The sequence below is a fragment of the Phyllostomus discolor genome, chromosome 3 (assembly GCF_004126475.2).
Source record: "Phyllostomus discolor isolate MPI-MPIP mPhyDis1 chromosome 3, mPhyDis1.pri.v3, whole genome shotgun sequence".
NCBI lineage: Eukaryota > Metazoa > Chordata > Mammalia > Chiroptera > Phyllostomidae > Phyllostomus > Phyllostomus discolor.
In genome coordinates, this window is record NC_040905.2 from 213,376,353 (window position 1) to 213,397,643 (window position 21,291).

The 21,291-nt window shown below is 66.3% G+C and overlaps 1 protein-coding gene across 2 annotated transcripts; it reads right to left on the bottom strand.

Annotated features, from left to right (window-relative positions):
- Positions 1–10,775: 10,775 nt before the first annotated feature.
- LOC114509210 (ficolin-1-like) lies at positions 10,776–17,523 on the bottom strand. 2 transcript variants are annotated; one of them, XM_028527409.2, is made up of 9 exons: positions 17,379–17,523; positions 16,002–16,115; positions 15,141–15,194; positions 14,624–14,659; positions 13,321–13,353; positions 12,781–12,908; positions 12,293–12,422; positions 11,475–11,609; positions 10,776–10,993 (listed from the first exon to the last, which is right to left on the bottom strand). In XM_028527409.2, exons 1-9 carry the CDS (start codon positions 17,470–17,472, stop codon positions 10,776–10,778), a joined length of 942 nt encoding a protein of 313 aa, XP_028383210.1. In that variant the 5' UTR covers positions 17,473–17,523. The 2 variants fall into 2 exon arrangements, with proteins under 2 accessions (XP_028383210.1, XP_035878334.1); XM_036022441.1 differs by having other exon boundaries at positions 14,606–14,659.
- Between the last annotated feature and the right edge of the window lie 3,768 nt (positions 17,524–21,291).

A 21,291-nucleotide genomic window follows, 5' to 3' on the forward strand; every position in this document is an offset into this window, starting at 1 on the left:
TCCCGCCTTTATGGGCAGCTCGGAGCCCCGCCCCCGGCTCCGTCTGTCACCTTCGGGGGCATGGCACCTCCTGCCCCTCCCGTGGTGTCCCCCGAAGGTGGCGTGGCCTCATGGGACCCTGAGGGGCCACACCGCACGCCCCACGTAATGACCTCGTTGGCGGCTCCCCCTTGACCGAAACACCTTCCTAGCGAGAAGCGGCCGGGCCCGCCTGCCTGCCGGTGTCTGTTGAGAAGGTTCTGCATGGATGTCCCAGGGCGGCAGGGTTGGCGGGACCAGGGAGGGTACGGGGGGGGGTGCCGTCTGCATACAGGGGGCTTCAAGTCTGCAGCGGGTTGGAAGCATCCCCTGGGGTCCAGGGTGGTTGGAGGGGAGGGGTGGGGTGGCTTCCGACCGCAGCCAGGCCCGGGGCAGGCCGAGGGGGCGGCCGCCGGGGACGCTGAGGCCTGCTGTCCCAGCCAGCACTGCCGAGGGGCCAGACTGGGAGCTAGACAGAGGCAGCTTCGTCCGGGGGGGCTGGTGGGCGTGGCACTAGCTGCCCCCAGCAGGGACCCGGCTGCCTGGGCCCCTCCACACCCCAGAGGCTATGGCTAATTCTAGAAGCTCTCACCTGGTGGCCAGCCCAGTTAGAGATGGAGGGGGCAGGTGTGTGGTCCCAGCCCCAGTTCCTGTCCGGGTGTGACATCAGAATTCTGAGCCCGAGTCCGACGAAACCCGTGAGGATCAAGCACCATGTCAGGGTCCCCGGGGGCCAGGGAAGGGGACAGCTGGGCATCGGAGAGAGGACAAGTAATTTCCTGTCCCCACCGAGTGCTTAGCAGAGACCCGGTTGCCTGACACTGGCAAAGAAAGCAAAGAAGCTTATTGACACACCTGGCTCGGGTGCCCACGGGACACGCTTGGGGGGTCCCAGGGATGACACCCTCCTCACAGGGAGGGGGTGAGGGCCTCGCAGGGCCAGGAAGACGGTCGGTGGCAGTCTGTCTGTCTTCTCCCACGGTTCCCACCATGGGGGTGGGGGGAGGACGGGTCCGGAGCCTGGAATTTGCAAGGTGACAGCTTTAGCCTGAAGGGATCCGAAGCCCACCCCACCCCGCACTCTCTTTCACGTTGGTCCCGTCCACGGTGACCTGCTACCTCACCGCCTGTTTGCTCAAGCCTTATGGGCAGTAACTTCAAAAGAGGCCAACTCTGACCTTCAGACATTCCGGCTTTGAGATGTTTGCTCGCCCCCAACGGGTTATTTGAACGGACTGTGCCAACGCCCTCCTTCCCGGACCTTTGCTGTGATTTTTCCTTCCTCCTCACGACTGCCCGCCCTCGCTCCTGTGGTTAAGATGGTCTTAGGGGACGAGAGTCCCCTCCCCCCCGTCTCTCAGGCTGCCAGCGGGGGAATAGAGCCCCTTTCCTCCCACTGGCCCCCGTCTCCTGGGGACTCTGCCCCGAGGTGGCAGGCAGGTGCGCCTGCACCTGTGGGTGGGGGGAGCAGTCGAGTCTGGTGTTTCGAGGGTTGACACTGCTTCAGGGGGCCCCAGAGAGCGGTCGCCGGGTGACCCAGGGGGCATGTGGGCGTGAGTCTCGGAACAAGGGGGTGACTTCTGTGCGGGTCCCGCTGTGTGGATCGTTTGGGGGACCCCTGAGTTCATCCCAGGCCTGCGTTCCGCAGTTTCTAGAAACCCGCTCACACGCAGGATCGTCTCAGACAGGGACGCACCTGGGACGCCGCGACACCGGTCTCAATCTGCTCGTTTCGTCAGTGCAGTTAACGTGCTTGTAGCTGCTGCACGGACTGTGTCAGCGGTTGGAACAAGAATTATTCACAGGCCTCTGGAAGGAGGTGATTAGAGTCTGCCTGTTTTGTGTGGATTGAGGTTTACACGTCAGACTCAAAAGCTTACGGAAGGGATCACCGGACTTTTGAAGTTAACGTTTCAATCAACCGAACGGGCTGCATTTGAATTTGTTTAAAAAGACGGGACAGGCCGAGGAGTCTTCTCTGAGCCCCGAGCAGAACAAGACTCGGGGCAGGACACGCCGGGGGGCGGGGGGGTGGACCAGGACTGGGCCCAGCCCAGCTCAGGTGTCCCTGGGGGCACCGCAGGTTACGGATGTGGACACGGGGTTGGGGGGACGGAGAAGGAGGGAGGCAGCGGGGCCTCACAGCCTGGACTCGGGGGGCAGGGTCGGAGCCCAGCTCCCTGGGGCGCTCAGGCCGCCCTCTGTCCCCTCCCTCCCTGTGCCTCGCCGCCCACACCTGCCCGCTGGCCACCCCTGCCCCGCCCCCGGAGATGGAGTCCAGGTCCCGAGGTCATCTCTAACGGGCGGGAGCGGGAATCAGACGTGCCCTCTGACCCTCGGGAGGGTCCCCTGGAGCCGAAAGACCGCTCACGGAGCAGGTGAAGGGCCGACTAGGGGACGGTGACCCAAAAGGACAGGCCTGTCCTCGGCTGCCTTGCACATGGGGGTGTCCCTGCTCCCGAATTTCAGGGTTCCTTCCCCTCGGGCACTCCGTCCGACAGCATCCCTGGGGCCAAGGCACAGTGCCCCGGCGGCCTCACGTGCCAGCCTCACGAGCAAGAGGGGGTGTTTGCTGAGCACCCGCTGGGTGCCCGGCACGGGGCAGTGCCCGGTGACAAAACATTTCAGCAGTTTCATTCCCGCACCTGACACAGCGGCGTGCTCCCTTCCGCCGCCAGCACCGGGCGCCGCGCGGCCAGTGCCGCCCCACGTGGAGCGCAGTTCTCAGCACGAGGGCCTCGTGCCGAACGCTCCTCGGTCCATTTCAGGCACCGCGGGCAGGGGTGTGCCCCAGGGTGAGTCAGAGGGAGAGCGTGGTGCACGCGTCTGGGGCTGTGGGTGTGTGCAGCGCACGTGGGTGAGGCTGTGGGGTGTGTGTGCAAGCATGTGAGACTAGGTGTGTGCTGTGCATGTGGGTGAGACTGGGATGTGCGTGCAAACATGAGACTGGGTGTGCGCAGTGCCTGTGTGTGAGACCACAGGATGTGTGTGCAAGCATGTGAGACTGGGTGTGCGCAGTGCCTGTGTGTGAGACCACAGGATGTGTGTGCAAGCATGTGAGACTGGGTGTGTGCTGTGCAGTTCTCTGTGTTCTCCTGTGCCTGCGAGAACACCCCACGCGGGAGCTGCGCCGTCACGGACTGCGAAGAGCACGCATGTGCTGGGCACGGCGGGCGGGCCCCCATCCCTGGCACTCACTCGGCTCACACAACAGGCCCCGACGCCGTTGAGCTGCACCTTGACGGGGAGCCGGCCCAGGCGGCAGGCCCCTCCCTGTAAAGGGGGGGGAGCTAGCAGGCCCCCCCCCACGGGTGGAGCCCCCTGCGAGGTGCACACAAAAGACAAAGGTCCAGGCCTGTCCTCGGGGCCTGCCGCCGGGCCGGGCAGGCCACCCAGGAACTGCGTGTCCACGGGCAGGTGCCGGGGGCAGAGGGAAGGAGGGAGGTCCAGAGGCCCGGGCAGCCTGCAGGAGGGGCCCCGGAGCTGGGCACCGCCCCACCCCTGGGGCTGAGTGGCGAGCCGCTGCGTGGGGCTGTGTGGGGCTACGGTGGCAGCGAGGGCGGTGTCCCTGGGACGTTCACGGCTGCTCGCCTGGACTGGGTTCTGGGCATTACGAACATTGGTTGTTTTTTTCTTTTAATTTTTTAAAACACTGAATATAGTGTATCTTTGCTATAAATCATGTCTTTTTAAAAAGATTTTATTTATTTTTAGAGAGGGAAGGGAGGGGGAGAGAGAGAGAGAGAGGGAGGGAGAGAGAGAGAGAGAGAAACATCCATGTGCGGTTGCTGGGGGTCGTGGCCTGCAGCCCAGGCATGTGCCCTGACTGGGAATCGAACCTGCGACACTTTGGTTCACAGCCCGCACTCAATCCACTGAGCTACGCCAGCCAGGTCTGAACATCGGTGTTTTAAAAGCCACAAAGACATCCTCTTGGAAAATCTCTCTCCTGTCTTTGTTGGCAAGCGCTGTGACGATTAGCACCTTATTTGGAGCGCCAGGAAGGGCTCCAGACAGAGAACCAAGAGCCCCGGGGCCTGGTCTCAGCTCGGCCACCAGCCTCTTCTGGGTGACCCTGGTCGCAGCCGCCCGTGGCCTCACCCACCCACGGAGGAGACCAGGAGGCTGGGGCAGTGGGCCCGAGGGTGGGCTGCATGGAAAGTTCTATGGCTGGATGACACGGGGGGGGGGGGGGGCGGGGGAGGCGTTTAGACAGGACAGGGAAGCCCAGCCCTGGTTTTTTGGAGGGGGCGCTGCTGGCGGCTCTCTCTCTGGCTCCCTCCGCGCCAGGGGAGGGTCAGGGTCAGGGTCAGGGTCAGGGAGGTCATTCTGAGGCTCCGCGCACTTTCCAGGCAGCTTGCCTCGGCATCGGCTGGGCGCTGGCTCCGGAGAGGCTGCCGCGGTGTCCACCTCCCGGGTGTGGGTGGGTCTGCGGTGCAGGGTGACGTGGGTGGGAAGTAGGCAGGCAGCAGAGGTCAGCAGGACCCCCGTCGGGGGCCGCGCCTGGGAGCGGAGACGCTGGTCAGTGTCCGGTCCGTCAGGCAGCTGTGACGGGAGCCTGGGGCGGGCTGGCGGGCGAACCGGGCCGTGTCACCGGGCCTCGCGGGAGGAAGGTCGCCGTGCCCTTGCCTGCTCAGCGTGCTCTGCAGAAAAGGCCCAATTACTGATTAAAGCCGGCTCCGTGGGCCGGAGTTCTCATCCTACAGCGTGGCGGCCTCCACCCCGCCTTGCCAGGGGAAGGAGGGGGGAGAGCCCGAGGCTCCTCCGTGGCCCTGTGTGGGCAGGCCCCTCCCTTCCTCGGCTCTCAAGGCCCCCAGCAGGCTGGGGAGCTGTTCCCCCTCAGGGCCACGTCCAGCAACGGGGTCCCCAGGAGGGTCAGGGCCTCTTCCCGCCCCTTCACCTCTTACTTCTACCCAAGGAGGAGGCTCTGAGCCCGCCACAGGCCTGGCTGGGTGGGGGGAACACAGGCCCTCCCCAGGGTCTGGCCGCCTGGGTAACCCCGCCGGTGTCCCTTGGTACACCTGCCTCAGTTTCCCCCACGCTGGCCACACAGCTGGTCTGTCCCCAAGCCCCCTGCTGCCAGTGCTGGCATGTGAGGGTCTCTGGCGGTCTAGAGGAGCGGGTTTCGCAGGCTCTGGGGGGCTGTGTGGACAGAGAAGTTGGGGCGCTTACGAGATCTCTGGATGGACCAGGGCTGGCAGGAGCCTCATCACTCCCAGCCCACACCCCCGCTCCTGGGCGTGGCGTCCACCTTCCATTGGCCGGAGCGCAGCCCTCAGGCCCACCCGGGATCCAGGGGCCCTGGGACTGCTCTGGGATGGGGGACAGAGGACGGAGGGAGAGGGTGTCCCCTGGTGAAAAGGACAGGGCCCCCCGTGGGGCCCACACCGGGACTCTGTATTTCCTGGGGCTCCGAGCTGGTTTAAACGGGCCTGACAGCGCTGCCGGGCTGCCCGGGGCGGGCTGCGGCGGGGTTCTGTCGGCGACCTGCCAGGCCGAGTCGTTGACCGGAACTGGCCTTCCAGCACCGGGCCCTGGGTCAGTCGGGCCTCCCAGGGGGGCTGTGTGGGCGGCTGGGAGGCAGGAGGCCGTGGGGTGACTGCTGATGCCTGGGGCCGGCACGGGTGGGGTGGCAGTTCAGGCCCGTTGTCACCTGTCCGCTGGCGTGTCGCGTGGGCTGCAGCTGCGTCACCCGCTGGGCTCCATCCCAGGGTCTCCCCCTCCTGGGCCGGGGGTGCCCTCGACGAGAGGCCAGGCGGCACCGGCAGGATGGCCCGAGTGGGAACTACGGGCTGTGGGGCGAAGCCTCGGCCCCAGCAGCTCCCGCTGTCCGTCCCTCCCTCCCGACCGGCCGGCCGTCCCGCTGCCCTCAGGCTCCGCGGCGGGCTCAGGAGCGGCGGGCTCCCGCGAACCGTGCGGCTGGCTCCAGCCACCGCGCCAGGCCGGCCCCTGTAACCAGCTCTTTAAGTCCATCCCTGGCGGCGCTGCTCCCTGATCAAAGCCGCGAGCCAGCCTCGGCCCCGCGCAGCGAGGCCCCGTCCCCGGGCCAAGGACAACAGAGAAGGCGTCTGTGCTGCGCGGCGGTCCCCAGCAGGGTGGTGACACTGTCCGCGGCCGGCCGGACCGGCCACTGAAAGAGTCGCGAGGGCCCCCCCTCCCCGTGCAGTTCAGAGGACCGGCCTGCCCTGCAGGGCGCCGTCCCCGCCCCCGCCCCCGCCCCCGGGCCAGGGCCCTGCCTGTGGGAGGGGCCGCGGAGCCTTAGCCCCGCAACAGGCCCCGCCCACCCCAGGACAGCGCCCCGCCCCCCGCTGGTGCTGGCGGGCTCGAACCCACCGCCCAGGGGAAGTCCGGGCGGTGTTCCCACCTGTCCCTCCGTCGGTCGGTCGGGACGTCTTAGCACCACCATGGAGGCGGGGCCTCAGAGTGAAGGGCCATCGGGACCGCGTCGGACTTCTGCGGGGGAGGGCCCTGCCGCTGCGGGCCTGGAGGAGGGTCCCCGGACCAGGGGCCGTGTGGGGGTCTGTGGGCACCTGGGGACCCGGCTGTGCTGGTGCTGGACCCGCTGGTGGCGGGCTCCTCAGCCGTCGAGGGAGTGGAGGACGGGGACCCCGGCGGAAGTGAGGAGCGCCGGACTCCGCCCGCCAGGGGGCCTGGGTCAGTCCCTGTCTCACCCTGTGCCTCAGTTTCCCCCTGGTGCAGGAGGACCTCCTTGTTCTTTGAGGTCCAGATGAGACCTTAGGCCTGCCCATGGCCTCTGTTTCCCCGGCAGGGGCCTGGGGCCGGCGCTGCGCCCACCCGGAGAGCCTCGTGCAGCACCCCGGGACCCGGGGTGGGCCGGCGGGGGGGCGGGGGGTGTCCAGGTCCGCCCGCGGCCGGCTGTGGTGGGGCGCAGTGCGGGAGGAGAGAGGCCCACCCAGAAAGCCCCTCCCCGCCCCAGCCTGACTGACCCTACCTCCGGTCGCGGAGGGAGGGTGAGTTCTTCGTGTTTGGGAGACGACCCCCAGGGGCCGGCAGAGAGAGGCCTGCCTCAGACCGGGCTCCCCGCACCCCCACCCCGGGGTGCCTCCCCTGGCACCCAACTTCCCTCCTGGCCACCCACACTGGTCCCCCGGCGGCAAGTGCAGGGTGTGCGCCCCGCCCTCCGTGTCAGCTGGTGGGCGGGGGGAGCAAAGGAAACGTTTGCTCTGTCGCCCGGTCCCAGAACTGGGGGGACGGGTAGTAAGAATCCCGTCTCGTGCGGGGGGACAATATTAGTTACAGCCTCACCCTGCCGCCCCGTGTGGACGCTGAGCAGGACCTGCCGCGTGGGTCGCCCGTGGTCTGTCCCCCCCCAGGAAGGGCGGGGCTGGGGCCCAGCGGGCTGGGCTTCTCCTGCTCAGCGAGGCGGTCAGCGTCCGAGGGTGCGAGCGGCCAGCGGGCACACGGGGGCGGGGGGACGGAGGAAAGGAGAACTTCCTTTCATGCCCAGCCCACCTGTCCATGGCTGCGGCGGTCCCGCCCCATGAGGCTGCGGGCTGGAGGCGACCCCGAGGGTCTCACTTGGCTGCTGCTGGTCTGCACTGGGGGCCGGGGCCGGGAGGCATGCCTGACTCAGTTTCCCTGGGCCGGCACTTCCGGCTTGGTGGGGGGAGGGGGCAGAGATGATTAACCATCAGCCAGGAGGAGCTTTGACAATGAGTAGTACCTTCCCACTCACGAGACGAACCGCCCCAGGACGTCCGCTCCCCGGCTGGGCGGGGACTTGACTACCCAGGGGCGACCCCGTGAGTTTGCTCCGCCCCCTCTCCGGAGGGCCGGGGGCCTCCCCGGGGCAGGTGGACCCATGGCAGCTGAAGAGGCTCGAGGGCCGGACTGGCCGCCGTGGGCGGGGCAGGGAGGCGCTGAAGTGATGGGCGGGGCCTCAGCTGGTCCCCGTCAGGTGCGAGCTCCGACGGCATCCGTCCCTGTCAACCCCGGGTAGTTCAGTGTGGCCCAGGTCCCCACCCACAGTGGCCCGCCCTAGAGAGACCGGGGAGACCACGGGGAGGTCCCTCCGGGACCACCCCCCCCCCCCAGACCACCAGCAACACCCCCAGCTCACACTGCAGGATGAAGCCGGGCGGCGTCCCAGACCCCCGAACACCCCCTGCAGGCCCTGCTGTCCCAGCTGAAGGGGAGGGGCATCCGCCTGGGGCCAGGAGGGGGGGCGTCCCCCATCATCTCCCCCCCATTTAGTGGCGATGCGCCTTCCAAAGGAGGGGAGCCCTCCCAGGATGGTGAAGCTCAGTGATCTGTGAGAGGGAATGCAAATTATTTTGATCAAGTGACCTCCGGCATCCCCTCAGCCCAGCCACACCAGAGAGATCTCGCTGGAGGAAGCAAGACGAATTTGAAATCTGAGCCTCCCAGGAGAGCGCCCGGTGAGGGTGCTGGGTGCTGGGTGCTGGGTCCTGGGTGGGGGGACAGCATCTCGACCTGGAGAAGGCAGGGTCTTCCTACTGCAAAGCTGCAGTCGGAGCCCTTCCCTTGTCTCAGGCCCCTCGAATGAACAAGGCAGAAAGAAGACCCCCCCTCACCCCCCAGCTTTCAAGGACGAGGAGATGGTGAGGGTATCGGTGCCGCCCCAGCTGGCACTCAGGGTGGGGGAGCTCCTGCCGCCGCGTCATTGTGGGTGTTCCTTCCGCTGCGGGGTCGACACCTGCCTGTGGATGGTGCAGTCGGCGGGATGGGGGGGGCCTCGGTTCCGCAGCCCCTCGTGTCCGAAGCGTGCCCAGCTGACCCCCGGGGCCACTCCTGCCATGAGCAAGCTCCCGGGGACCAGGGCGGCCGAGACGTCCTCCCCTTGCTGTCTGTGCAGGTCGAGGGGAGCCGGGGCCCGCGGGGTCCCGGTCCGGCGGGGGAGGAACTGAGGTGCCCGGCGTCCGGGCTGCCCTGGACCTGGGACCACCTCCCCAGGCGGGGGGGCGGGGTGGGCTGTTGTGACGGCTCCCCCACTTCCCTTAGGAGTTAGTCCGAGTGGGGACACTGCGGTGGCCGATATCAAAGCATGTGTGGCCTCAAATGTCAGCTGGGCTGCCCGGGGCCGGCCGCCCTGGAACGAGGAAGCTGGCGCCCCTGAGAGGCCAGGCCGGCAGGGGCTCCGGTTCCCCCGCGGCGGCTCCTGGTTCACCGGGAACTCGGGCGGGTTCCCACGCTGCGGAGAAACCACGGGCCGCCCTCTGACCCTGTGGCACCTCCTTCTGGTCCTTCCTTCCTGCAGCGGCTCTGCTCACGGCGCCGCGTGGGGAACCACCCGGTGAAATGCTGGAGACGCAGGTTCTAACTTCCCCACCCGACTCGCTCAACTTGGAAGTTTCTAGATGGAGCCTTGAGTTGTCCAGTGGCCCACCATCTGGTTTGCAAAGGACCGAAGGGTTTCTGGGACGAGGAACTTTGCTGACGTGGGGACAGTTCCAGGCAGAAGGGACCTGTCGACCGGCCTGCTTGAGCCTTGCTCAAGGTGCCCTGTGCTGGCCCGGCAGCACCACCCCCATTTCCCTCCATCATGATGATTGGCTAGTGCCCAGCCAATCAGGAGCTTCCCTGGGATTCTTCGCTCGCAGTTGCTGGGTCGTGCTCTCTCGTCTCCCCAGTCACAGGGCAGGATGGCAGGGACTCCCCTGAGACTGTGGTTGGGTTCCCCTGCCTGCCTGACAGCTGTCCTCTGTAAAAGGTGAGAAGGAACCCCAGTGGGGACCGTGCTTGAAAGAGGCTGCAAACCCGCCCACCTGCCCTCGGCCGCCTCTTGTCCCTGGGATGACGGGGATCCGGGGTGCTGGGAGGGTGGAAGGAAGCTCCGTGTGTCCGGGCCCCGTGTCCCCTCCACCGGGCAGAGAACCTGGTGCACCAGGCGAAGCCCCGGGGTGGGGGAGGTAGGAGAAGGTGCTTGCATGCGGTAAATTGTTCCTCCCGCCCAGCGGTCCTCCCCTAGCAACGCCCGACTAGGACTGGTTTTGTGCATCCCCCCCACCGCCGGGCCCGCCTCAGCAGGGCCAATCCTGCCCTGATCGAGGTCGGAGATCAAGCCCACCACCGTGAGCCGACATCTCAGGCAGCTGCACGCAGCCCACCCTTTCTCGTGGAGTGACTGTGTTTGCCCAATGGCCCCCCGGGGAAGCAGGGCCTGGGCGTGTGGGTACATGGGAAGAGCCGGCGTGGCTGGCAGGCTGGGACGGGGACTGGACGCCAGGCTAGTGGGGACCCCAGTCCAGCGGCCACATCAGCCTTGTGTCTGCAGCTCTGCTCTGCCCTCAGCTGGAAGGCAGCCGCAGGCCACAGCGGGGCAACGGTGGCTGTGTGTCCTTGAACTTCACTGGCACGCAGGTACCTCGGGCCCTGCTGTGCTGATGCCTTAGACCACCAGATACCTCCTGCTGAGACCACCTGGCCTTAGGCCACATCACAGAGGGGCGTGGATAGGTACGCAGAGAGGGGCCCACGACCAGGGACCAGCTGATGCAATGCACGACGGGGCCGGTGCAGGGAGCCAACGCCTTTATTGAGGACTGGTGCTGTGGGCGAGCCCACGGGGTGGCGGGGGGGGGGGCGGGGGTTGTACGGGCCGCTCTGATGCAGGCAGGCGGGGGAGAAGGGCTGGGCGCTGGTTGAAGGTGCGAGGCTGAGGGTCCCCGAGGGGGGCCGGGGAACGGGATGAAGCTCTTCGTTTCTGCATGGATAATGACCAGGGATGCGTCTCCCCTCCCTCGTGCGGGTGTGGGACCCGGTGGAAGCCGCACACCCTAGGCGGGCCGCACCTTCATCTCCGACACCTTGTAGGACCGTTTTCCCGAGTACCAGTAGATGCCGCTGCTGAGGTAGCGGCCGTTCAGGTTGGACCAGTGGGAGTTCCTGTACCACCAGGCTCCTTGGTACTGCTGGGCGCAGTTCGAAGAACAGTCGTCGTTGTCCTGGTCTTTGGTGGTGAACGCCGTGTTGTTGTGCTGCGTCAGGGAGTTGCCTGCACAGAGGGGAGGGCGGCCGTTCACACACAGCGCGGGGTGGGGGGGGGGGTCCTGGGCACTGGGCCGAGCCCCACAAAGTCCAAGGGGGCCGCTGATGTGGCCCCAGGGATCCCCCCGCTCTGCTGACACGGCGGCCTCCAAGCCCCCCAGCCCGATGTCCCGGCGGCTAGCGGACACCCTGCCACTTTAAAGGAGGGGCCACACTGCCCGGGACCACCACAGAATGGGCCGACTCCTGGTCCGTTCCCACCGCCACCCCGACGGTGGCTGAGAACGGCACCCCCACTCACTGGGCTCCCCACCTGTGTCGTCCTCGTGGGGACGAGCAGGTGGGGGCCGTGTTGTCCCAACGTGTGGGTGAAGGAACCGCGGTGAGGACAAGCCACCGCCCCTCATCGCCCGGAGGACCGGGGCCTCTAGAGTGAGCAGGCCCCCCCCGCCCCCGCCCCTGAGTGCCCCTGCCCGGCCGGCGCTCACCGGCACTGCCCTCGATGAAGGCACCCAGCAGCAGCTTGTACTTCTCCTCCTCGCTCCCCAGCTTGAACGACCGGTACTTGGCAAAATGGTAGCCGCCCTGGAAGTCCTCGAGGTCGATGCGGAGCTCGCTGGTTCCTGTGGACAGAGGCGGTCAGGCGCCAGCAGCGGGGACCCTCTGCTTCGGGGGCTTGGCTACGCTTTTAGGGAATTTGGGCACTCGGCATCCGAGGGGAAGCTCCTCAGGGTCACAGAGAAATTCCTGGGCTAGTCAGGGGCACGGAAACGCCCTTCCCACGGGTCCTTCGTCCATCCCCCAGGGCCCTACCCGGGCTCATGGCATGGTCCGTCCAGCAGCGGGCTGTGACGTCGCTCAATGCTCTACCCTTTGTGTGGGAGCGCCGGCTTGGGACAGGGCCACAGGGCGGCAGGGAGGGAGCAGAGGGCGGGCCCAGCTACAGGGTAGCCCCGGCAGGTAAGCCAGCGGGCCAAACGCTGTCCTGGCCCGAGACCAGCCAGGTGGGTCGCCTGGGGGCCGGCAGGACGGGATGGGGGCAGCCTCCCCGAGCCTGAGCCCCGACTTCAGGGGACGTGATGCAGCAGCAGGGGTGAGGTCAGGGCTGGGTGTCGGGCTGAACCCCGATAATCCACCTGCTCTGATGTGGGCGTTCAGCGTCTAAGACAACGTGGGCCCCAGCGGGTCCCAGCAGGCACGTGTGTCGGGGGAGCGGCTGTCTCCCGCTCCAGGGTGGCCCCGGGCCAAGGTCAGGGGCAGGGGGGTCTCGGGGCCCCAGACCTCGAAGGGCCGGCCCCGGGCCTACCCTGGGCGGTCAGGGCGTGAATGTTGTCGTTGCCCAGCCAGAACTCCCCCAGCTGGCTGCCGAAGCCCTGCTTGTACGCGGCCCAGTCCCGGAAGAAGTCCACGGAGCCGTCGATCCTGCGCTGGATCACCTGTGGGGCGGGAGGGCAGGGGCGGCCCCGCAGTTGGTCGGTGCCGCCCACGCCACCAAGAGGCCACCTGCGCCTCAGCACAGACCCCGGGCGCTCACACGGTGCCCACTGGTGACTCAGGAGGAAGTGGAGGCTCAGAGAGGGTGGGGGGCACGCCCCAAGCTGCACAGCTGGAGCGGCCGGGGCCTCTCCCGGGCCTCGCCCCACTGTCTGGCTCTCTCTGTCCTTGGTGAATAGGCGGCAGCAGCCGAGACAGCTGGGAGCTGGACAGTGGGACGGAGGCTAGAGAGCGGGAGTTCCCCCAACACAGCGGCCCCCCACTCCGGCCTGTGCAGCCGCCTTGACCCGGGACACTCACCGTCCAGCCCCCGCCGTCCGTGTGCATGTCACAGAGCACGACCAGGGGCCGGCAGTCGGGCAGGTAGATGGTGTGCCAGCCGCTGAGGAGGTGCCCCCTGGTGAGCAGCTCCTTGCAGTTCCGAGGTCCTGGGAGGGGACCGGGAGGTGGGTGCTGGGGCAGGGCCCCGGCAGGGTGGGGCTGGGGGACGGAGGCGGGGGGAGAAACAGGGGGGGTGGGCGTCTGCATGGGCAGGGAGGGCTCCAAGGCCTGGGACTGATGTAGCCTGGCACCCAAGGGCACCCCTACCCCCAGGCGCGCCCATCTTGGTCCCCAGGGTCTGGGCCTTCTAGGGAACGGGGTCCCTACCACCAGGAAAACTCCCTGGGCTACACCAGGTTCTCTGAGCACGAGCTGCCTGCCCCTCGAGTGGCCAAGGAGTGAACGTGAGTGTGGGCCCTCCGGGTCCTGCCCGCCCGCCTGCGAGGCTGCCTTCTGGTCGCCCGCCCCCAGCCGGGAGCAGGTCCAGCTCAGATACCAGGTGAGGGCCGGGTCAGTCACCTGTGGCACAGGACAGGGCTTGTATGGACTCTCCTGTGGGTTGTGAGAGAGGACACGCATGTCACACGTCTAGAAATCAAGGTCCCCGTCCTCCTCTGCCCTCGTGGCTCCACGGACCCCAAACAGACAAAGCTCTTCCCGGACCCCCAGCCCCTCTCCTAGCGAGCGGGTCTCAGACGCTGTCTCCGGGGTGTCAGGCCACCACGCCTGCGTGCGCTCGGCGCCACCGAGTCCCAGGTGGACTGGGGCCGACGGTCAGCCCTGCCCCTCAAGGGAGGGACCGCACCTCAGTACGGCCGTCTCGTCCGGGGCTGTCCCGGTCCACCCGAGCTCAGCCCCGTCTCCCCCAGAGTCTGTGGGGGGGACAGTGCCGGGGGCGGGCATGTGGCTCTGTGCCCCGGCCTTGCACTTTGTACTTGTGGGCAGATCTGTTGCCTTTTCAGATTTTTTAAAATTTTATTTTAATCCTTGTCCAAGTACAGTTTTCTCCCTTTTACTCCCAATCCAGCCCACCCTCCCCTCCTTCCCTACCTCTCTCCCATTACCACTCCCCCCCTAGTTTTTGTCCATGTGTCCTTCATACTTGTTCCTGTGAACCCTTCCCATTCTCCCCTGAAATTCCCTCCCCTCTCCCCTCTGGTCACTGACAGTCTGTCCCCTATTTCAGTGCCTTTGGTTATATTTGGCTTGTTTCTCTGTTTTGTTGTTTAGGTTCCTGTTAAAGGTGAGATCACGTGGTATTTGTCCCTCACTGCCTGGCTTGTTTCCCTGAGCACAATGCTCTCCAGCTCCATCCACGCTGTTGGGAAGGGTAGGAAGGAGCTCCTGCTTTCTCTCTGCTGCATAGAATTCCATTGTGTGAATGCACCATAGTTTTGGGGTCCACTCATTGACTGATGGGCATCTAGGTTGCTTCCAGCACTTGGCTGTTGTGAATTGTGCTGCTGTGGACATCGGGGTGCACAGGTTCTTCTGAATTGGTGTTTTAGATTTTTTATAAATATGTTTAGGATGGGCGTCAATCAGAAAACAAGCAGGTCATCGTCCAGGTTCACGCAACAGGGCAGCCTGCCCACCACGTGGGTCCTCGCTGGGCTCGGGGCCCTCCCCGACTGCGACCACACCACGTGGTGCAGACGCCCCCCAGCCCCCGTCCGGCTGCCTGGAGGGGCAGGGACAGGAGACCCTCCCCCAGGGGACCGCGCTGGGCGTCGCCGAGGCCTCTGCGGAGACCTGGCCAGCACAGAGCCTGCCCGGGAGCCCCCGGACGGTGGGAGGGGCTCACCCTTCTCTCCGCGTTCACCCTTCTCTCCTCGCGCCCCGGTCTCCCCGCGGTCTCCTGGAGAAGACAGGACAACGGGACCCTGATGCCAGGACACCGGGTCGGCGGGGCACGGACCGCCTGCTCCGGAAACCACCCCACTGCTCTGCTTTCCAGCGGGTGCGTGGAAGGGCCGTGGGACTCATCACTCTGCCGTGGGCTCAGGAAGGCGGGAATGTGCGGGCATCTCCCGCAGGGGAGGGCGCTCTGGGGCCCGGGGGCCGCCCGGTGAGGGGAGCTGGCTTGGCACCCAGTCCCTGGGCCCAGGGCTCAGCCCGGGTCCCTTCTCCCACCCCCCACCCCCTACCACAGGCGCCTCAGAAATGGAAAATGCGGCAGGAGCCCTCTGGGTCCCTCTGTCTCTCTGGCCGCCTCCCTCCGCCTGCCCCTTCCTTTGCTCATTCAATCCCCCCCCCACCCCCCAGGTGTTTCTCTCTCCTTTCCCTGCAGGCAGACCCGGGGCCCGCCCAGGGGTCTTTGCTGTCTGTCACGTGGTTACCTTTTGGCCCCGTTGGCCCCGCCTTCCCAGGTGTTCCTGGGACACCCCGTTCTCCTGCGAATTCCAAACACACGGCACTGAGGAAAATGCACCCCCACACTTCTCACTGGGGATCTTCCCGGGGTGCAGTCCTGACCCGTCCCTTCAGCCCCAGTGGTCCTCAGCATCACCGCCCGGGACAGCCCAGTGGTGACCGTGGCTGGTGGTGACCCCGCGGCCAGCTGTGTGGTGCAGAGCAGGGTGGCACCTGGAACTCAGGTTCCTTGGGGTACCTCCTGGGTTCCAGCCTTTGACGCTGGCAGCCGGCCCAGCCTGCACGGAGCCTGCACGGAGCTCCTCTACCTAGTCATGGGCCTGGGACAAGTTCCATGTCCTCGGAGACCCTGTCACCAGGTCTCCACAGGACACGGTGAGTCCCCCACGCCGTGGTCCCCCGCGGGAGGAGTCCACTCTGCACTGCGTCCAAGCCGCTGGACTGGGCCTCCGTGCGGGCTCTACTCCGTCTCCAGAGAGATGTCGGGGCCCCTGGCCTCCCGGGTCACCTGCACGGAGGCCCCTGAGCCTGGACGCCCTTGACACATGCGTCCTGCCTCCAAGGTGATGCCCCCCCCCCACCGCCCAGCTGCTTTTCACGTGCTCACCCTGGGCCCGGTGAGTCGGCACCGGCTCAGATACTCCGTGAAAATAGGCCCAGGCGTGAGCTCAGGACATTCTTAGGGGATGGCTCTTCCTTTCAGGCCTGGGTGGACACCAGCGCTGTGCAGGTCCCCCGAGACCCCAGGGGCCTCGGACCAACTGGAGGTCCAACCAGGGGAGGATGGGAGCCCAGTGCCCCGCCCCGCCCCCACCCGGAGCACTCACCTCTCACTCCATCGGCGCCCACCTCTCCCTTGGGCCCCACGGCCCCGGGCAGCCCCGGGCAGCCCCGGAGGATGCTGAGCTTGTCGGAGCCCTGCAGTCCTATCAGCTTCACCTCTGCGGACAAGCACACCTGTCTGTCAGTGCGTGCCCCCCCCACCCCCGAGGGAACCTGCCACCATGGTGACCTCAGGCCCCAGCAGACCGCTGCAGCTGCTGCTACCTGCCTCTGCCGAGGGCCCCTCCCACCCTGGGGTGCAGGCTGGCGGGGTGGTGGTGCAGGGCGGCATTGTCGGACTCGTCGCCCTGCCCCTGGGCCTCTGGCCTGGGCTGCGGCGTGGGAACCAGGCCCTGGGGAGGAGCGGGCTAGACCTGGAAGCGTCCCAAGTGTCAGCGCGGCTCCCGACCTTTAGACAGAGCTTCATGCACGGCGGGTTCTTTCAGTAACTAGCAAACACTTATTAGGAAGTGAGGGGATTGCGTCACCCCATTTCTGGGCCGGTGGCCTGGGCCTGCCTGAGCTGGAAGGGGTCCACGTAGCGCCCTGGGTTCCCAGGACGCAGGGCCAGCCCGGCGGAACTGGAGAGGGAGGTCCGTCTGCTCCCTCGCGCTGGCCTGTCTGCCCCCGCCTCGCCGGCCGGAACCGGTGCGGACGGCACGTTCACCTGTGCTTAGGTTTCGCTCATCAAAGCCAGCCGTCGGTCACTGCTGAAGTCCGGAGACCAGGCACATTCGAGAAGATGGTGAACCCCCCCGAGCGGGCTGTTCCCGGGGAGGGGCCCCCGTGTGCCCCCTCCAGGCTCCCTCCGGGCCCTTGTCCGTGCACAGGGCAGAATTCTTTCTCCCAGTCCCACCTTGCTCAGGTGTGTCACCGCAGGACACCTGGGACCCTGGGAGGCGGTGCCTGGCTTCAGGGCACTGTGCCCTCCCCCTGGGGGGGGAGGTCAAGGGACACCTGATTGGAAAGCCCACCAGGGGTGGAGAGGCCAACCCATGGCGGGCCCTGCTGGGTGAGGGAAGGAGGTCGGGAGCCCGTTGGGAGGGAATGACGAGTCCCTCCCTCTGCCACCTCTGGGGCACAGCGGGGTCCACCTGTCCCCCAAGGCTGGAAGCCTCGGAAGTCCCACAGTGCTGGGCGCGAGTCCTTGGGCCCCTTCCCAGGGCTGGTGATACTGCAAAACTGGGCCCTGCAGGGGTACCCTCCTCACCCCGCACTCCTGTGCACCTGGATGGGATGCTGCCGCCCCCCCCAGGGCTGTGAGGCAGGTCCCCCCGCAGACAGAGTGGGGGGGCCGTCTGGAGAAGTATATTCTCGAGGGCACGCCGTGAGGGGCGGTGAGCGGAGGCCGTCGGGTCCTACTCGCCTGCAGTCTCACTCACCTGGACAGGTGTCTTCCGTCGAGGCCGCAGGGCACAGGAAGGCCATGGCCAGGATGACGGGCCCCAAGGCCACGGCTGCTTGGCTCGCCTGCATCTTGGGTCCTGGCCACTGTGGGCAGCTCCCGCCTTTATGGGCAGCTCGGAGCCCCGCCCCTGGCTCCATCTGTCACCCTCGGGGGCATGGCACCTCCTGCCCCTCCCGTGGTGTCCCCCGAAGGTGGCGTGGCCTCATGGGACCCTGAGGGGCCACACCCCACGCCCCACGTAACGAGCTTCCTTGTGGCTCCCCCTTGACCGAAACACCTTCTTACCAGTGATAAGGGGGCCTGAGAAAGGGACAGCTGGACATCGGAGAGAGGACAAGTCATTTCCTCTCCCCACCGAGTGCTTAGCAGAGACCCGGTTGCCTGACACTGGCAAAGAAAGCAAAGACTTATTGACACACCTGGCTCGTGTGTCCACGGGACAAGCTTGGGGGGTCCCAGGGATGACACCCTCCTCACAGGGAGGGGGCGAGGGCCTCGCAGGGCCAGGAAGACGGTCGGTGGCAGTCTGTCTGTCTTCTCCCACGGTTCCCACCATGGGGGTGGGGGGAGGACGGGTCCGGAGCCTGGAATTTGCAAGGTGACAGCTTTAGCCTGAAGGGATCCGAAGCCCACCCCACCCCGAACTCTCTTTCACGTTGGTCCCGTCCGCGGTGACCTGCTACCTCACCGCCTGTTTGCTCAAGCCTTATGGGCAGTAACTTCAAAAGAGGCCAACTCTGACCTTCAGACATTCCGGCTTTGAGATGTTTGCTCGCCCCCAACGGGTTATTTGAACGGACTGTGCCAACGCCCTCCTTCCCGGACCTTTGCTGTGTTTTTTCCTTCCTCCTCACGACTGCCCGCCCTCGCTCCTGTGGTTAAGATGGTCTTAGGGGACGAGAGCCCCCGCCCCCCCGTCTCTCAGGCTGCCGGTGGGGGAATAGAGCCCCTTTCCTCCCACTGGCCCCCGTCTCCTGGGGACTCGCCCCTGAGGCGGCAGGCAGGTGCGCCTGCACCCGTGGGTGGGGGGGGTCGGGTCTGGTGTTTCGAGGGTTGACACTGCTTCAGGGGCCCCTGAGAGCGGTCGCCGGGTGACCCAGGGGGCATGTGGGCATGAGTCTCGGAACAAGGGGGTGACTTCTGTGCGGGTCCCGCTGTGTGGATCGTTTGGGGGACCCCTGAGTTCATCCCAGGCCTGCGTTCCGCAGTTTCTAGAAACCCGCTCACACGCAGGATCGTCTCAGACAGGGACGCACCTGGGACGCTGCGACACCGGTCTCAATCTGCTCGTTTCGTCAGTGCAGTTAACGTGCTTGTAGCTGCTGCACGGACTGTGTCAGCGAACGGAACAAGAATTATTCACAGGCCTCTGGAAGGAGGTGATTAGAGTCTGCCTGTTTTGTGTGGATTGAGGTTTACACGTCAGACTGAAAAGCTTAGGGAAGGGATCGCCGGACTTTTGAAGTTAACGTTTCAATCAACCGAACGGGCTGCATTTGAATTCGTTTAAAAAGACGGGACAGGCCGAGGAGTCTTCTCTGAGCCCCGAGCAGAACAAGACTTGGGGGAGGACACGCCGGGGGCGGGGGGGGGGGGACGGTGGACCAGGACTGGGCCCAGCCCAGCTCAGGTGTCCCTGGGGGCACCGCAGGTTACAGATGTGGACACAGGGGGCGGGGGACGGAGAAGGAGGGACGCAGCGGGGCCTCACAGCCTGGACTCGGGGGGCAGGGTCGGAGCCCAGCTCCCTGGGGCGCTCGGGCCGCCCTCTGTCCCCTCCCTCCCTCTGCCTCGCCGCCCACACCTGCCCGCTGGCCACCCCTGCCCCGGCCCCTGGAGATGGAGTCCAGGTCCCGAGGTCATCTCTAACGGGCGGGAGGGGGAATCAGACATGCCCTCCGGCCCTCGGGAGGGTCCCCTGGAGCCGAAAGACCGCTCACGGAGCAGGTGAAGGGCCGACTAGGGGACAGTGACCCAAAAGGACAGGCCTGTCCTTGGCTGCCTTGCACTCGGGGGTGTCCCTGCTCCTGAATTTCAGGGTTCCTTCCCCTCGGGCACTCCGACAGCATCCCTGGGGCCAAGGCACGGTGCCCGGCGTCCTCACGTGCCGGCCTCACGATCAAGAGGGGGTGTTTGCTGAGCACCCGCTGGGTGCCCGGCACGGGGCAGTGCCCGGTGACAAAACATTTCAGCAGTTTCATTCCCGCACCTGACACAGCGGCGTGCTCCCTTCCGCCGCCAGCACCCGGCGCCGCGCGGCCAGTGGCGCCCCACGTGGAGTGCAGTTCTCAGCACGAGGGCCTCGTGCCGAACGCTCCTCGGTCCATTTCAGGCACCGCGGGCAGGGGTGTGCCCCAGGGTGAGTCAGGGGGAGAGCGTGGTGCACGCGTCTGGGGCTGTGGGTGTGTGGAGCGCACGTGGGTGAGGCTGTGGGGTGTGTGTGCAAGCATGTGAGACTGGGTGTGCGCAGTGCCTGTGTGTGAGACCACAGGATGTGTGTGCAAGCATGTGACACTGGGTGTGTGCACTGCCTGTGTGTGAGACCACAGGATGTGTGTGCAAGCATGTGAGACTGGGTGTGTGCTGTGCAGTTCTCTGTGTTCTCCTGTGCCTGCGAGAACACCCCACGCGGGAGCTGCGCCGTCACGGACTGCGAAGAGCACGCATGTGCTGGGCACGGCGGGCGCACCCCCATCCCTGGCACTCACTCGGCTCACACAACAGGCCCCGACGCCGTTGAGCTGCACCTCATCCGGGAGCCGGCCCAGGCGGCAGGCCCCTCCCTGTAAAGGGGGGGGAGCTAGCAGGGCCCCCCCAACGGGTGGAGCCCCCTGCGAGGTGCACACAAAAGACAAAGGTCCAGGCCTGTCCTTGGGGCCTGCCGCCGGGCCGGGCAGGCCACCCAGGAACTGCGTGTCCACGGGCAGGTGCCGGGGGCAGAGGGAAGGAGGCAGGTCCAGAGGCCCGGGCAGCCTGCAGGAGGGGCCCCGGAGCTGGGCACCGCCCCACCCCTGGGGCTGAGTGGCGAGCCGCTGCGTGGGGCTGTGTGGGGCTGTGGTGGCAGCGAGGGCGGCGTCCCTGGGACGTTCACGGCTGCTAGCCTGGACTGGGTTCTGGGTGTTACAAACATTGGTTGTTTTTTTCTTTTAATTTTTTTAAACACTGAATATAGTGTATCTTTGCTATAAATCATGTCTTTTTAAAAAGATTTTATTTATTTATTTTTAGAGAGGGAAGGGAGGGGGAGAGAGAGAGAGAGAAACATTCATGTGCGGTTGCTGGGGGTCGTGGCCTGCAGCCCAGGCATGTGCCCTGACTGGGAATCGAACCTGCGACACTTTGGTTCACAGCCCGCGCTCAATCCACTGAGCTACGCCAGCCAGGGCTGAACATCACTGTTTTAAAAGCCACAAAGACATCCTCTTGGAAAATCTCTCTCCTGTCTTTGTTGGCAAGCGCTGTGACTCAGCTCGGCCACCAGCCTCTTCTGGGTGACCCTGGCCGCAGCCACCCGAGGCCTCACCTGCCCACGGAGGAGACCAGGAGGCTGGGGCAGTGGGCCCTGAGGGTGGGCCAGATGGAAAGTTCTATAGCTGGATGACACGGGGTGGGGGAGGCGCTAGACAGGACAGGGCAGCCCAGCCCTGGTTTTTTGGAGGGGGGGTGGGCGCTGCTGGCGGCTCTCTCCCTGGCTCCCTGCATGCCAGGGAGGGTCAGGGTCAGGGTCAGGGTCAGGGAGGTTGTTCTGAGGCTCCGAGCACTTTCCAGGCAGCTCGTCACGGCATCGGCTGGGCGCTGGCTCCGGGGAGGCTGCCTCGGTGTCCACCTCCCGGACGTGGATGGGTCCGCGGTGCAGGGTGACGCGGGCGGGAAGCAGGCGGGCAGCA

Bases quoted from the DNA above. Each gene is read 5' to 3' on its own strand.
- LOC114509210 (XM_036022441.1), bottom strand. From the start codon at position 17,472: ATGCAGGCGAGCCAAGCAGCCGTGGCCTTGGGGCCCGTCATCCTGGCC. The intron at 16,116-17,378 runs GTGAGTGAGACT...GCTTGTCCGCAG, and splicing joins GACGGAAGACACCTGTCCAG to AGGTGAAGCTGATAGGACTG. The intron at 11,610-12,292 runs GTAGGCCCGGGG...CTCTGTCCACAG, and splicing joins TCACGCCCTGACCGCCCAGG to GAACCAGCGAGCTCCGCATC.